The sequence below is a fragment of the Lissotriton helveticus genome, chromosome 2_1 (assembly GCF_964261635.1).
Source record: "Lissotriton helveticus chromosome 2_1, aLisHel1.1, whole genome shotgun sequence".
Taxonomy (NCBI): Eukaryota; Metazoa; Chordata; class Amphibia; order Caudata; family Salamandridae; genus Lissotriton; species Lissotriton helveticus.
Window position 1 is genome coordinate 1,604,221,658 of NC_136059.1, and position 14,975 is coordinate 1,604,236,632.

Sequence of the window (14,975 nt, forward strand, 5' to 3'; positions counted from 1 at the left end):
GTGCAAGCATACATTCACCTAATTGCTTCAAAAAAAGGAACTAGTTTGTCGTTAAATAATACACTGATTAATGTAGGCTACTAACCAATATAACTCTCTTCTAAAAAAACATTACGTCAAAGCCAACAGGTCACGAAATGTTATCAGACCACTTTTTAATCTCACAGAATCCAAGAACTGTAAAGAATCTACATCTTCCAAGTCTCATCAAATGTTATTATAGCCTAACTTAACATTACTTGCAGGGGGTGCATTTACAGATGTGACTGAAGAGGATTGTGACTGGTCCACATATCATATAATTTCTTATAATCAAGTTGGAATCTAGTCATGATATCAACAATGGCGAAGTGAGACTTTGAATGCAGGATGGAAAAGTGAAGCAAATGATGAATGAAGATTGCACACAGCTGATATCGGGAGACACAAAGGCCCTCGTTATCAGCATACAGAATTTGAAGCAGGGGAACCAGGGGGCTAGAATCTGTCATTCCAGCTGGTATCCATGCACCAATTTCCAGCCTTTTTTTCAGGAATGGACAATAACTTCCTTACCGCGGTAATACTGGGTCCCATTAGAAGCAGTTTGCCCGTATTCCAGGGGAAAAAACTCCAACATTTTTCCAAGTACTTTGATCAAGTGGAGAATGTGTGTCGGAAGTTCAGGGGTGAAATGAGGGTCTGGCGTGCAGGGCAGGATTGTACCTGTCCAGGGGGGCGTTATTTTCTCCCCATGTAGTGTGGCAGGAGTTGATCAGGGCCTGGGTTGTGATGCTGCATCACAAAATAAAATGGACGGAATGATGAAGCTTTTCAAACACCCAGATCCAGTCATAGAACTGGGTTTAATCCATTGTTATTTTGCTCACCATGTCAGACCATTTTGGATCCAGCCATATGCAAATCAGTCTTGACCCTGCTCTACATGAGAAACGTCCAGCCAGAACTGCCAGGCAAGGTCCTCCCTGGACTGGAAACAAGCATCCTGGAATCGATTTCGGGATATCAACCTTCGTCAGCCAGGCTAGCTTGACTCCAGCGGCGCAGCGAGCAAAGGACCGATGTCTGGATATACCCATAGCCAGTGCTTTAAACGGGCCGGTACTGTCCGGTACGGAGTACTGGCACTTTTTTTATTTTGAAAGGCATAATGCTTTTAATTGGAGAGTACCGGTACTTCTCAGAAACAAGCAGGTACTCTGGCACAGAGTACCTGCACATCTATTTTTGCCATTTCAAGCACTGCCCGTAGCCTCTTAGGGCACACACAGCAACATCACAAAATAAAATGATGGGTTGTGATGCTGCCCCCAGCTCTTTCAGCAGTACACACAGGCCTGATTCTCCCAGGCTCTGAGTTTGCAAACTTGAGAATTCCAGGCTCAAACAGACTCAGAATTACAAGGCGTCGAAATGTACCTAGAGTTAGCACTCCAGGTGGAATATTTCAGTCTGTAATGAGGGCCATAATGAAGTAACTGAGGTAAGGCAGTGTACAGACAAAATATTATATGACTGCTAATGTAAGCTGTTACTGTGTCCTTTGTTTGTTTTGCAGATTCTCAATCTGTTGTTATAATAAGAAATTTTTTGTTTCGTGCACTTAGTACAAGTGAGCAAAGCTGCGGATGCAGTCAAAACACGTAGTGGAATAAAGTTGGTTGCATCTTTAGTTTGGATTGTGAGTTTGTGATCCTGAGAGCGCACTAACTTTGGACTGTCTCGTGAGGATTATTTTGCCAGCACGTTCCGCTGGCGTGTATGCCACCTTCCATGGGTGTTTGCAATCAGAAGGAGCAACGTTGATATATATATATATATACATGTATATATACCATTATACACTACAGGTATCTGTAGGTGATAGATATGTTAACAATAGGCCAGAAGACACAAAAGCTACGAGACAAAGGGTGTGAAGCAGGGATGTTGCAAATAAGAGGGAGGTGAGGAGCTTAGCTATGCAAAAAGGAATGGGCGATAAACTACTTCAAGGGGAATGTGAGGGAGCAATAGGATCATGGGGATGTTTTAGAGATAATCTAAAAATATTGCTAAATATAGTAGTGGAAACTATGCCGAGTGTATAGTGGTAGGGAAGGTATGATTTATGGGGTATGTTAGCAGGGACATGACACCAGGGAGAGTGGACTAACCAAAACTGTATGAGCATTAAAATACATTATTGCAGTAAATTAGGTTTTCAACACGTCTTTAGAACTAATGTCATATGTTAACATATAGTAAAACTATAACAAATTAACCCTGGGCAAAGCACTAAGCTACGCTCGCATAGTTTGCGCTACTTCGCACTACGCGAATTGCACGTAGCACAGTGCAAACTAGCGTAACGGTAATTTTTTGCTTGCTCGCGGTCTTCAACGTCAAGTTGGCGACCGCGAGCAACCAAAATGACATCCCGGCAAGACTTTTTCCTCGTTTGCAATCAGCAACATCAAGTTGCCGATCGCGAGCGTAGAAAATAAACCTCCCGGCGAGATTTTCAACGTGGGGAGATCAGGTTTCTCATTGCGAGTGGTCGCGTATGCTCGCGATGAGAAACTACCAGTTGGCGTTGAGAAAGCTGCCTCTAGAGTAGAAATCTACTTGTGCGGCAGAAAACGACCGCTTGCACTGTGCAAGATGCAGTTTGCAATGATTGCACAGTGCAGACAAGCATCCGGCACTGTGCAATCAGTGCGAACAGCATTTTGCACAGTGCACTACGCAGTTCACGTAGTGCGAAGTGCACTTCACGTAGCTACGAATAGCGCTACTTCGCAAACTACGCCCAGGCTTATAACAAATTCTTGAATATACTAGTGTCCGAGAAAAACAGAATACACAAAAGAGCCTTTCCACAGTAAGCTTCACCATTTATCATGCATTTTTAGCCTGTTTCCCACCTAAGCGTGCTAAGCCTGGTCACCGTGAAGTCAACAAATAGTGACCGCCGGGTACAGCATCGCAGCCTCCGAGAGACTCTGCTCTATGAGGGCAGAGCCATGGTTTGCAGCCGGCTCAGAGTCCTGCAAGGCCGTGTGGCAGGGCGGATCAGACTGGGACTGTGCAGTGAGAATAGCCCTCAGCCCGGGAGGTTGGCCACAGCCTTAAAACTGGTCTTGCAGAGGGCGCTTCTAGCCTAAATATGTTACATTCTCCAGGTACTGCCAGCTCCACCCACCCCCGGCCACATTGACTACAGTACAGCCGCACTGTGTCACTGACTGTGTACAGTACTCACAAAGTCAGTGTCACTGCTGGTGCTGTGCTCTGTTCAGCTCTGTGTGTTATTGAGCGTATGTGAGCAAATCTTCAATTTAAAGCTAATAATTTTAGCAACTGAGTTCAGCTGCATCCTGACTATCCAGCTGCCTGTCAAAAACAACCCTGCTGTCAGTGTTTGTTTGAAGGTGGTGCTTGTGGAGGGGCACAGCACTGCTGGCGTTGCAAAGGATGTATTTTCCTTACTCCTGGTCGTCAGAAACTGCACGCACCAGACATTTTACATTTGTGAGCTCAATAGTGATTTATTAATTAGATGCTGACACTGGAATGTGTCAACAACTTGTGAATAAGCCTGTCCTCACCTCACACAATGTACAGTGGGTCTGGGCTGGCGTGGGTGCACACCTATAAGTGCAGGACTACACACGTCTTCCAGTAGATCTGCCACCTTTCCAAGAGAAAAACGCTATTTGTTGCTGTATTAATAGTCTGCAAAGGCCCATTTGAGATGCTAAATAGGACTGTAAACTACATCATAGGTATTCCTCTGATATTTATAGGTTTCATTTTACTTGAGTTTGCTTGCGAGAAAGTGTCACTCATAGTCAGTGAACGTCACTCATAATTACACTGAAATTATGAAAATGTCACACATACAAATCTAAAACTTTGGCAGCTATGCACATGGCTTGATTGATTCAAGGAATACGCAGTGGACATGTTTAACCTGGCACAAGCGAAATCAAGGAACTACAGCACAGCTTGTCACAAACTCTCAATTGAATGACATTGCCTGTTTTTTTTTATTTGTTCAACTTCCCCGATCCCTTCCTCCCTGCACATGCGGAGGCCGCGTTGACCTGCTGGCAGCCAATATAAAATCCCTCCGCGGTGCGCTCTGAGGTGCACGCCGGGAACACGAGGCACTTCCGCCATCCTGCTGCTCCAACTAAAAGGGCTTGTTAAATGGCGATTGAACAGAAACAGAGCTGTACACGGGGCAGGAGCAATCACTTACTTGATATTGTCGAGGCAGCCGGATTCGGGTTTCAGAATGGCCGTGTGATGAAACATTTTGTAGAGCGCAATCCCGAGGAAGATTACATTAAGCTGAAATATAAAAGGTAGTGTTACATAGCAGAACTGGAGGGGAAAACAGTAACTCTATTCTCGGTAACAGATGAGTTGCTCTGGGAAAATTAGGCCTGTGTGCAGCTTTATAGACAATGAATCACAGATGACTCTGCTCGTTTGGCTGGGAGAACAAAAAAGCCATTTGCCTTCAGCATAGCTTCAGACATAAACGCATAAAGTGCCTCGCTCCCCCCATCTTCAATCGCAGCGGATGAAATGATGTTCCAGGCAATTAAAACTACAGGTGTGCGTCACCACTGCTGCTTTTGTGCCTGCGCTGACCGCAGTCCAAGCTTTTGGCTCAGTCTGCTTGCCTCCTGCCCTCCAGGAAATGCTCCCCTTTCAGATATTGGCTGCAAAAAAAAGTGTAGAAGGGCAAAGTAACTCCATTACTGCTCAACAGGCAGGCTGCCATGAGGATTTTCAAAATGTGAGCCAGACTGTGCTCCCTGAGTGGATCAATGGCTGATCGGATCCTGCTGGCCTGCCTTGACTCTCCGAACACAGACACCGTGAGCTCCTGTGGCCCACGTCAATAGTGCTGAGTGATCCACAGTGGCGGCGGTGCAACCTGCCTCAGTCGTTCATTTGCTGAAGAGAAGGCATGGAAAGGCAGAGTCATGAAAAATGGTGTGTATGCCAGTAGTGGCTGCCACATACAAAATGTGTGTGTGATGGGTGGAAGGGTAGAGGGGAGCGCAGGGGGGGGGGGGTTATTAATAAATACAAAAAAACAGAAGACTTACCTGAAGCTGCCGGCCGCCTTCCACGTTGTGCCTCGTTGCATTCTTCTTCCTAGTCCCAGCAGATACAGGGACAGGATCACAGACTCCTTGTACAATCCCCACGCTTCTCTCATGCTATAAGAGCAGCGTGGGGATTGGCTTGAGCAGGCAGAAAAGACGCTCGCTCAGGCACAGGGAGTCTGTGCTGTTTCTCTAACCCGGCTGTTCAATACAGCAGGGTTTGAGAAACCTAAGTGCGCATGTGCGTTTGGTCGGCCTGAGACGGCCGGCCAAACACACATGGGCACTCAGAGAGTGCACCCTACTCCACTCCAACTCCCCCCTCCCATGGCTCAGTCCCTCACTACACACGATGGGTGAGACAGCTACTGAAAAATAAAACAGTGATAGAACACCATTTTATTTTTCAGTTGCTGGCTCTCAGCCAGTGGGGCGACGCTCCTCCGCCATTGCGGAGCAGACGCCCCTGGTGTTTGCACATGTGCTTGACATAAATCTCTACTATTAAATGACATTTTGTCAGCTGGTTGTTTTATAGTTTTAAACATGTTCAACTCCTTGAACCCTGTCAAAGTCCCACTCAGGGTCTAGGCCTGAATATTTTGTACTACAGTCCACAAATCAAACATACTGTTTTGAATATTTCTCCTAATCTGTTTCTTTCAGAGGAGGTCCCAGTGCCCACTGCAGACCTATAATATGTTTGGTTGAAATGACTGCTCGAATATGATGCTCATTGTTGGGACCAACATGTGTACTTGTCTGTGTTATTATTCTCCCTGGTGAGTATTTTAAAGCAATAGTGTTCTAACTCTTCCTTTTTATTCTTAAACTGCACCAATTGAAATATTTTTGTGAAATCATACTTTTGAGGAAGAAGCTGAAAAAAAAAGTATAGTGTCTTCCCAGCTGAATATTTTCTGTCAGTCTGTGGTTCAGGTTCGGAATTAGTGCCGCACGGAACGTTGTGTGACTTTAGAAAGAACTTGTGTGAAAATAGGCAAAAATTGGAAACATATGGGGAAAATCAAACTTGAGTGTACAACTGTATTGTGTGGAACACAGCGAGTACTACAGTGTACAAAAGGGATTCGTCTAACCTAAACCCTGTTTCTTGGGTGGTAAGCTCTTAAACACCAATTCTCTCTGACCGCCCCTCATGTTAAGGATCAATGGTATGACCAAGGGAAGTTCTGTGTGGCATAAGTAAATCTTTCTTTTGCCAAGGAGGGGCCATAGCTATCAAAAGTTCCGCAGATGCAGCTGCCTTGGGGCCTAGGGGCTTAAGGCACCTACTGTTCTCCTAATATTGTGGTATTTATTACCTAACTAGTAATCATGGTTCCATTTTCCTTACTTGCACTGGGGCCAATGACACCTTTGTTACTCTTCTGGTACAAGAGCTGTACATCATGGCAAAACTTTTGCACTGCCCAGCACTCTCCTACTTTGTGCGGTGACACATTCAGCATAGCTGGCCATCTCCTTACCTCGTCCAGCTTCCCCCACATTGGAGGGGGGGTTGGAGACAGGTATGAGGAACAGCTTGTGAAAAGAAGAACTGCACCAGGAGAGTATGGACTAACCAAATGGAACGCTCGGTGTGCTAAGAAACCTATGGGGGCGCTGCAAGGCAAGAATAAAGCACTCCCAGGGGGCCCTAACAGCAGTAGGATCGACACACCCACAACATCAAATGTAGCATGGGAAAGGCTGTCGGTTGCATACTCCATGGTGAGAAGAAGCTGCAGCAGTAATTACAGCAGTCTTCCCCAAAAAACAAATGGTGAGATCACAAAAATAACCAAATAGTTACAGTTGTTCTTTACTTGCAGGCCTTGGGATGCCAAATGGCAGGGCCACTAAGGGGAGACAACTATTGAGGGGAGACAACTATTGAGCAGAGTGGGCCATGCCACAGAAACACAACTTGCAGTCCAAGCTCCGCAGAAGCTGGTGGAAGGACAGTGGTAAATGCGACAAGCTAAGCCTAAATCACCAAAATAGGGCACACCCCCCAAAAAAGGTTGGAATTGATGAGTAGTAAAAATTAGATGGCTTTTTTAAAAATCTTTTATTGATATGCTTGATGAATGGCAATGTCCCACCCACAGGTGGAGTAATAAAAACTTTAATGAACTGCTGTCGAGCAAACTCAGAGAGAGTCGCAGTCAAATGATTTCAGTATATCTCAGGAAGGGAAAAAGAGCAGCTCAAGCCCATGGGTTAGAGGACAATGGGTGATCTATGCTTTACTTGGGCAACTGATTGTGTGTTGTCTATTTTTTTTTTACCTCTAGCACTATGGTTTTATGTATTCGTAGTTATTTTTCTACAGAGGTAAGAAGAAGTGGGAACCAATGTAAAGTGCAGGTTTGGCGCATGGGTGGGCTGCCTCTGCATTGCAGAAATCTATTAATGCTTTTGAAAGTGGCACAAGAGATGGAAAGCACCTCAAGTAGGCTTTTTCCCCAGTAGTGAGGTTTCGGAAGGGGTAGGTGAGGATGAGGGTTCCAAAGGCACCCCCCCCTCCCACCCCTCATGTCTCCACCATGTCCAAGGCCTCACTCTATTCCCATACAACTACATTGTGAATATTATTCATAAAATGGAAAGGGCTGCATTGTGGTGTTAGGCATGCACATTGAAGTGACTCCAAGGTGGCATGCATCACTTTTATACAAGTAAAACAAAGCAATATAGTCTTTTATACATAGCAACAACAATCTGTGGTTCTTTCCCTACCAAACTGGGCCCCAAAATGTAAGTATCGTATTATAAGGTAGAAGCATCAAAATGGAAGCAAAGAATTAAATAGCAAAAATATGTGCACAATTTTAAACATACATGTGTGCTGAGCTATCTTTGCCATTTTATACAATCTATTAAGTACGTAGCATATGGAAAAAAGGAATCCTCTACACCTGCAATAAATACAAAAATATAGCAAATGTACCAGGTACTTTTTGCACAGATGTACACATTGAAAACCCAAATGTATGGACTTTTTTAATACACAGGCGCCTCCCCAGATGCCGGGCTAGAGGGTTCACCTGACAGTAACAATTTCCCGGAAATACATCATTGAACGTATAAACTAAGCAGCGGCGCGTGCACGGAGGACGCTTTATTTCTCGCCACACCACGGGGACAGGAAGCAGTTAATTAAGAGTTCTTACCATAATTATCAAGGTCGCTGGTCCTATAAAGCTCCAGATGAAATAGGTGTCGAGCCGGAGCCAACATCTGTAATGAAACACAAGGGAGAGAGAAGGCTTTCAAGGACTGCACACAGCACATGCGTCACGAGCACGCGCCTGACAGAGAGGGATGTGCGCGGCAAAACACTCCGCCGGGAGACAGGAAATATTACACTGCTTGTTCATTTAAATGCTGAATTATATGCCCCATTTCTGACAGTGCCATTGATGGAGTAAGATAATTACCTCTGGAGGGAGCAGGGGACAGAAAATGGCACTGGGTCTAGCAGCTAAGGCCTTCCCTGGCTGTCAGACAAAGCCTTAAAGGTAGCTACATGGAGCTATTAAATCTTGGAGCATTTAGCTATCCTCTTTTCCCCAATTACAATGCTACATAACCTGTCTGTTAAATGTCAAGAGAGGTGGCAAATGCCTTCTTTAAAAAAAAAAAGATCAGAACAAATGCAGCACAAAGGAAAGGCGCCAAATGCCGTGGGTCACTGAACTACCATTTGGCCAGACCTCAGCTTTGGAGAGCTGAGACCTAAAGACGAAGTTGTAACTGGGTCTGTATCTAAGGTTGCAAATGATCCTGAACATCACACTGACTTGATTCATGGGCTACAACTAAATTATTTAGCACTTAATTTCAGCTGCATTTCGTGATACCCAATACTTAAGGCCTGGGGAAAATTGCTTTTCTGTTCATAGTTCTTTCTGGATGACAGGAAGACAAAATACAAGTGACTCATCCAAAGACAGATGAGAGTATATTGTGACTATCATGACAGACTGTTTTATGTACGCTTTAAAAGTTGTGATGATGGAAGTAGAACCCAAGCAGGACAAAGATTTTAGTTTTTTCATTCAAACAACAAAAATTGCTATGGTAAATCCGATAGAGCATTTTCGGCACAATGTACATTATTCATAATACATAATTATAGAACACTGAATCAAAGTGATAAAACGCTTGCATATATTTGAACCAATGAGTTAAATTGCAAAGACAATTAGCAAAAACTTTAACATTTGAGCTCAGGAATTTCTAAAGGGGATAAAGGTAATACACACTTTAGAACTATATATATAATTCTAGAGTTAGTGGGATCTTATTAGGATTGTTTATACTCCTGTAATATACCATCATGATCCACTGCAGAGGTGTATAGCAGTCGCTAAAGACCTGTTTTACAAGTTATAACAATGGAGAGTGTCTTTAGTTACTGTGAAAGTCAGATGAAAATGACTATAATGTCATAACTTTCCTTATCACTGAAGATAGAAGGTTGTAAATTTAAGAAATAGAAACACAATCATTGGCATATCAGAGCAGATGGTCCATATCTGCCATTATTGATCCTCTCCTACTCCATAGTTTTCAATGGATCGCCTAAAAACCCACTGCTCTGACATTAGACAAACTTTCCTGCTGCCTACCAGAGTCTCAAGATATTGCATTCTGCATACTAGCAACTGGCTGAGGAGGTAGGTGTCAACTCACCAGGGAACCAAGGCTGCTGTCCTCACCACAAGCCAGATTTTACAGAAGTATAAATATACTCAGAACTAAAGTCCTGTGTAATTGAGGTACAATCACATGGAATGCACCTACTACATCTTTCCCACACTTCTGCGTCACATTCAAGTTAAAATAATTTAGGGGAGAGATCTAATATTCTTTATCCTGCACTGCAGATTAAACATTTGCTTGGTGTCTTTGTAGTTTCAGAGGGAAGCTTTATCAATGTGGGGAATGCATGCATGTTATGCCTAATTTACTGCCACAATCACAACCCAGGGCTACTTTAGATATATCAAGCTCACCTACACGTATTGCCCAATGAGTTGCTTGTGTCATGTGTCTTAAAATGGTGGAAGCACAAATTGACCTTTCTCTTTGCTGGAATAGAGGACTGAGTACAGAGAACCCTACCTATGATCAAGAGGCCAATGCAATGCAGTGTTCCTACTGTTCAATTCTACTTGTTTCTATAGGGCCTATACGTCTCAACATCTCCTTTCCCCTTTGTTTCCGAGTGACAAGCGGGACTCTCCCTATCTTTGCTAGGGTCCTGGCACTGGGCCTTATTTTACCAAAGCTCGACGGTCTAGCCAGTCAATGTAGTATTTAAATAAAGATCTTGATGATCAGGACAACTTTCAGTTTTTCTAACCTCAGATGTATCTCACCATTTCAGAGGCAATATAAGAATCACGGACATAGGTACACAATACAAAAAAAACTTATATCACACACTTACTTTTATAGACCATTGGAAAGGCTCAGGTGGAGTGTATATCATTATAAGAATGTAAATAGGAACAATATAAAAGAATACAAGTATTATCAGTATGGGAATGAAACACAATTTGTCTATCAATAACATCGAAGAACGGAGCCCGAGATGGTGATATCACCATAATTGAATAGACTACAAACTGTGACAATAGCAATGGTGGATTGGTACATACATTTCAGATACAGTTTAAAGTTCTTATTTCCCAGGTTACCAGTACAGGGTTGCGCCGTACAAATGTACACTCAACTGTCTTGCAGCCAATATGGATTTTGTGTTGACCTGCTTTTCAGAACAACATATTATCTGTGACCTGTATCACATGGATCTGAATGGAGAACATCTCCACTCCAGCATGCTGTAGCATACCGTGAAAGATGTTGGGTTGCTCAATTGACCGACCTTTAGCAGATGCTAACATTGCCTTGAATTTCATCACTCAGTTGGAAACTCAGTAGGAAACACTGCACACGACTTGGGCGTCTTAACCTGTTAAATGCCCAACATGCTCTGGAAGCGGGCTTCTGTTCAGGTGCATCAAGTCATGACAGATTGACACAATACTCTTGTTCACTTCAGTTTTGTAAAGTTAAACAATATTTTTACTCCTTGGAGTCTAGCGTTAAATCGTTTTGATCTAAAATTTTGCATGCCTGTTGGTGGACGCAGGGTCATATTCATGCAGTCCATCATTTATTTCGGATCTCAGAATGGCCCCTTTGGGAAGATGAATACCATGCAAAAACACTTCAATGTGCCTTCCACTTATGTGTTTAATCTTCCGTAACACAGTAAACTATCAGGTGCTAAATATGAGCAGCTCACATCCTTTCACCTTTTCATTGCCAGTCTTCATTAAATATGAGCAGCTCACATCCTTTCACCTTTTCATTGCCAGTCTTCATTAAATTCGCAAATGACAAATCTTACATTTTCATTCTGGCCTCCTAAAGATTTAAACTGCTAATCAGCCTAGTATCACATTGGAGATTTAGTGGACAAGTTAGTAAATCAGCTATTTGATGCTGAATCGGAAAACTGGATTTAAAAACTCTGAGATTTTGCCCTGAAAGTGACATGTAAATACTTCTAGTGAAACATGTTGTCGTTGTTAGGTCTCCTGGCGTTAGCAGCACGCATGCGTTGCTCTCGCCATGCGAGGGCTTCTGGAATCAATACAATTCCAGAAGTTGTGTCGCTGCTCCACCTGCAATTAGATTGGTGCGTGTCGTTTTGCATCATGGATGATGCAAAACACAGTGTAATGATTGCACTGGAGGCAATCATTACACTAAGGGTTGCCACCCTGTGAGCTTTTGGCCCAGCTCACCGGGATTGGATTGTTTACTTGCGGAGGGACACGGCCTCCTTCAATTACTCTGTAAGCACTATTTGCGTGAGTCCTCCTTCTCTCTTCTTGCATGCGTGCGTTCCATAGAACTGCTGTAACCCACCACGTCTGCCCTGCTTCCGACTCCCAACGTGGCGCATTGGCTGTCCTGTAGTAGGCGAAGAGTTTGCGTTTCTGAGTCCCCTGCATGCTTTCTATTGTTGCCTGGTTTTTTTTGTACCTGTAATCTCTATTGTTGCCAGTTTGTCTACCTGCGCTATCATTTCCTGTTTTTGTACCCTGCTCTTATTTGTTGCCTGTTTTTGAACCCGCGCTCTCTATTGTTGCCTGTTTCGGTATCCGTGCTCTCTGTCGTTGCCTGTTTTTGTACCAGCGCTCCCTATTGTTGCCTATTGTTGTCTGTTTATGTGCCTGCGCGTCTTCTCTTTCGTTGCCTGTTTCTGTATCCGTGCTCTCTGTCATTGCCTCTTATTATACTAGCACTCTTTATCATTGTCTGTTTTTGTACCTGCACTCTCTGTCGCTGCCTGTTTTTATGCCCATTTTCTCTATGTTGCCTGTTTTTGTGCCTAGTCTCTCTACTGTTGCCTGTTTTTGTATCTGCGCTACCGTAGCTTGTTTTGGGAGGGGGGGTGTATTATTTGGCACGCATACAATTTAAGGCGCTGTGTCTTGCCTATAAGGCATTAAATCACGCCGGTCTGGCGTTTTTACAGGATCTTTTTGCTTGGTACCAACCTATCAGACCTCTGCGGTCAACTGGTGCTAAGCTTCTCCCAGTGCCTAGAATTCGGACCTCACACTGGGGTGGCCGTGGCTTTTACTACGGGACATCCAAACTGTGGAACTTGCTTCCATTTTACCTTAGAAATGCCAGTACTCTAACTGGGTTTAGGAGAAAGTTGAAAACCTGGCTGTTCCAGGGCTAGGTGCACAGCAGGTTTAGTGTGGTCTTTAGCGCCAAGACACCATTTGGTATTCGTGCGCTTTTATAAATTTCGATAACATAACATAATAAGTTCACGGCTCCAGAAGAGTGTGATCCGAGAGGTTCTTTAATGAAACTGTCTGTCCCCACTGGGTATAATGTACTTACAAAGCTTGCTTGTTTTGGTTTGCGGCTGTCTCTCCCTCTTCTCTCTCTCGCTCTCTTTCAATCCCCTCCTCCTGGCTGCAGTTTCCCCTCCCCCTGGGTGAACACGACATTGAGGGGGACTGACCACGGCCTCGCATAAACACAAACTACACACTGCTAGAGGAGGAGGAGGAAGAGAGGTGGCCCCTGCTTTCTCTGTCAGTCAGAGTGGCATCCAATGCTCTCGCTCCTCCTTCTTCCATCCCCTCCTCCTGCTTTTTTTCTCCCTTCCAATATCTGTCCTCTCTCCCCTTCATAAAAGGGGAAGGAAGGAGTTTTAATTGAAAACAAGATTAGAATAGTTTGCAGAGGGTAATTAGTTGTGTCTGTGGGCTTTCTTTGCTGCTCTCCCTTCTTTACTCGGTCCGCACAATTAACATAAAATAGAAACCGAAAGTAGAAAGTAGTCATGGGGGACATTTTTTGTGTGGCGAGAGGCGGGGGCGTATGTATGCTAAACAAACAAGTGAACCAATGCCAACAGTCAAAACAATGGGTGCTGGGTAAAGTAGATGCAACACATAAAACTGAAAAACATTAACGGTTAAATACAAATAAAATATGCCACGCTGCAACGGGTTTTTCGACATACAAGAAAGGGTGGGAGCAACAGGTGGACTTTTTATAGAACAATAAAATCAGATTATATTTGACCCTAACTCAGGAGAGATTTAAATATAATGTGTTTATATAAATATATATATGTGACAAGATTGGAGCATGCTGTTGAAATATATATGAAACAATATTGATTTCCAAAATAATTTGTGGATAATAGCTGAAATCACTAGTGGGAGTGGCTGACTACCTTGCAGAGTGGGATTCCAAAGAGGCCTTAATATGGTCACAGAGGAAGACAAAAACGCAAAAGTTTGCTGGCGATTTGGTTTTGTAATGTTTAACATTTTTCTGGAAGAGCTGGGAAATGGTACCTAAATATGCATGGTTTGTAAAATCGTTTGTTGTTTTTTTAAATATGGAAACCTTGTCTTTACTTGCTTTATTAGTAGTGTAGGGATAGTAGTAGTAAAATACTTTATTCGGTTGTCGTAAACCATTATTCATGATTTTATGGCTCGTTGTAGGGTCATGATGTTCATGAAAAGTACGTATTCATCTCCAAAGATAACAAGCACTGAAAATGGTATAGATCTCGCCTTTCATTAAGGTAGAGCCATTTGCTTTGCTATACAATACAATTAGCTAAGGAAATGGCTTTAACTTAATCAAAGGTGAGACCTATTGCATTTTCAATGTTTTTTCTAGTCTTGGATCTGCTTTTCCTTGGCCCTGCTTCACTGTTTCCAAACACATATCATGTAAATGTAAATGTAATGTATGTAAATGTAAATGTATAGGCATTTATATAGCGCACTACTTACCCGTAGGGTCCCAAGGCGCTTCGACCGCTGCGAAACCCTTCCTGGCTTCCCTGAGAGATGGTCCCTTAATGGGTATCTCCAGGGTGAGACCAGGCATCCCCGGCGGTCTGGTGGGGCCGTTAGTGAAGATGAGGCAAGCTAATGCCCAGAGTTGCCGAGTGTGAACGCTGATCAGAGTGGGCACCGAGGCGAGAGAATTATCGAGTCCGCTGACCCTGGTCCAGAAACCTGCCGCGCCGGGAATCGAACCCTGGTCCCGGGCCGTCCTCTGCTCTCGGGTCTGCCGCCTCTAACCAGTGAGCCACACTACTTCACTACTACACTACTTCATATCATCTACCTTCCTGTGTCTTTTTGTTTAGGTTTCCACATCCAGTGTTTTTCCTGCTTTGGAACTGACTTCAATTGAACACTATTATACAGAAGAAGGTGTGTGGCTTGTCTTCATAATTATTGAGCAAAAGTCTTGCAGCAGAAAAGAGCTTTGATGAATGCACAA

General features: G+C 43.7%; 1 protein-coding gene across 9 annotated transcripts in view; it reads right to left on the minus strand.

Annotated features, from left to right (window-relative positions):
• ADGRL3 (adhesion G protein-coupled receptor L3) overlaps positions 1-14,975 on the minus strand; it is a 777,598-nt gene that overhangs the window by 122,774 nt on the left and 639,849 nt on the right. For all 9 annotated transcript variants that reach the window (XM_078676566.1, XM_078676564.1, XM_078676569.1 and 6 more), the window contains 2 exons: positions 8,288-8,354; positions 4,247-4,338 (listed from right to left, as the gene is read on the minus strand). In XM_078676566.1, the coding sequence (XP_078532692.1) occupies positions 4,247-4,338; positions 8,288-8,354 (159 nt within the window). The remainder of the gene's footprint in view (positions 1-4,246; positions 4,339-8,287; positions 8,355-14,975) is intronic.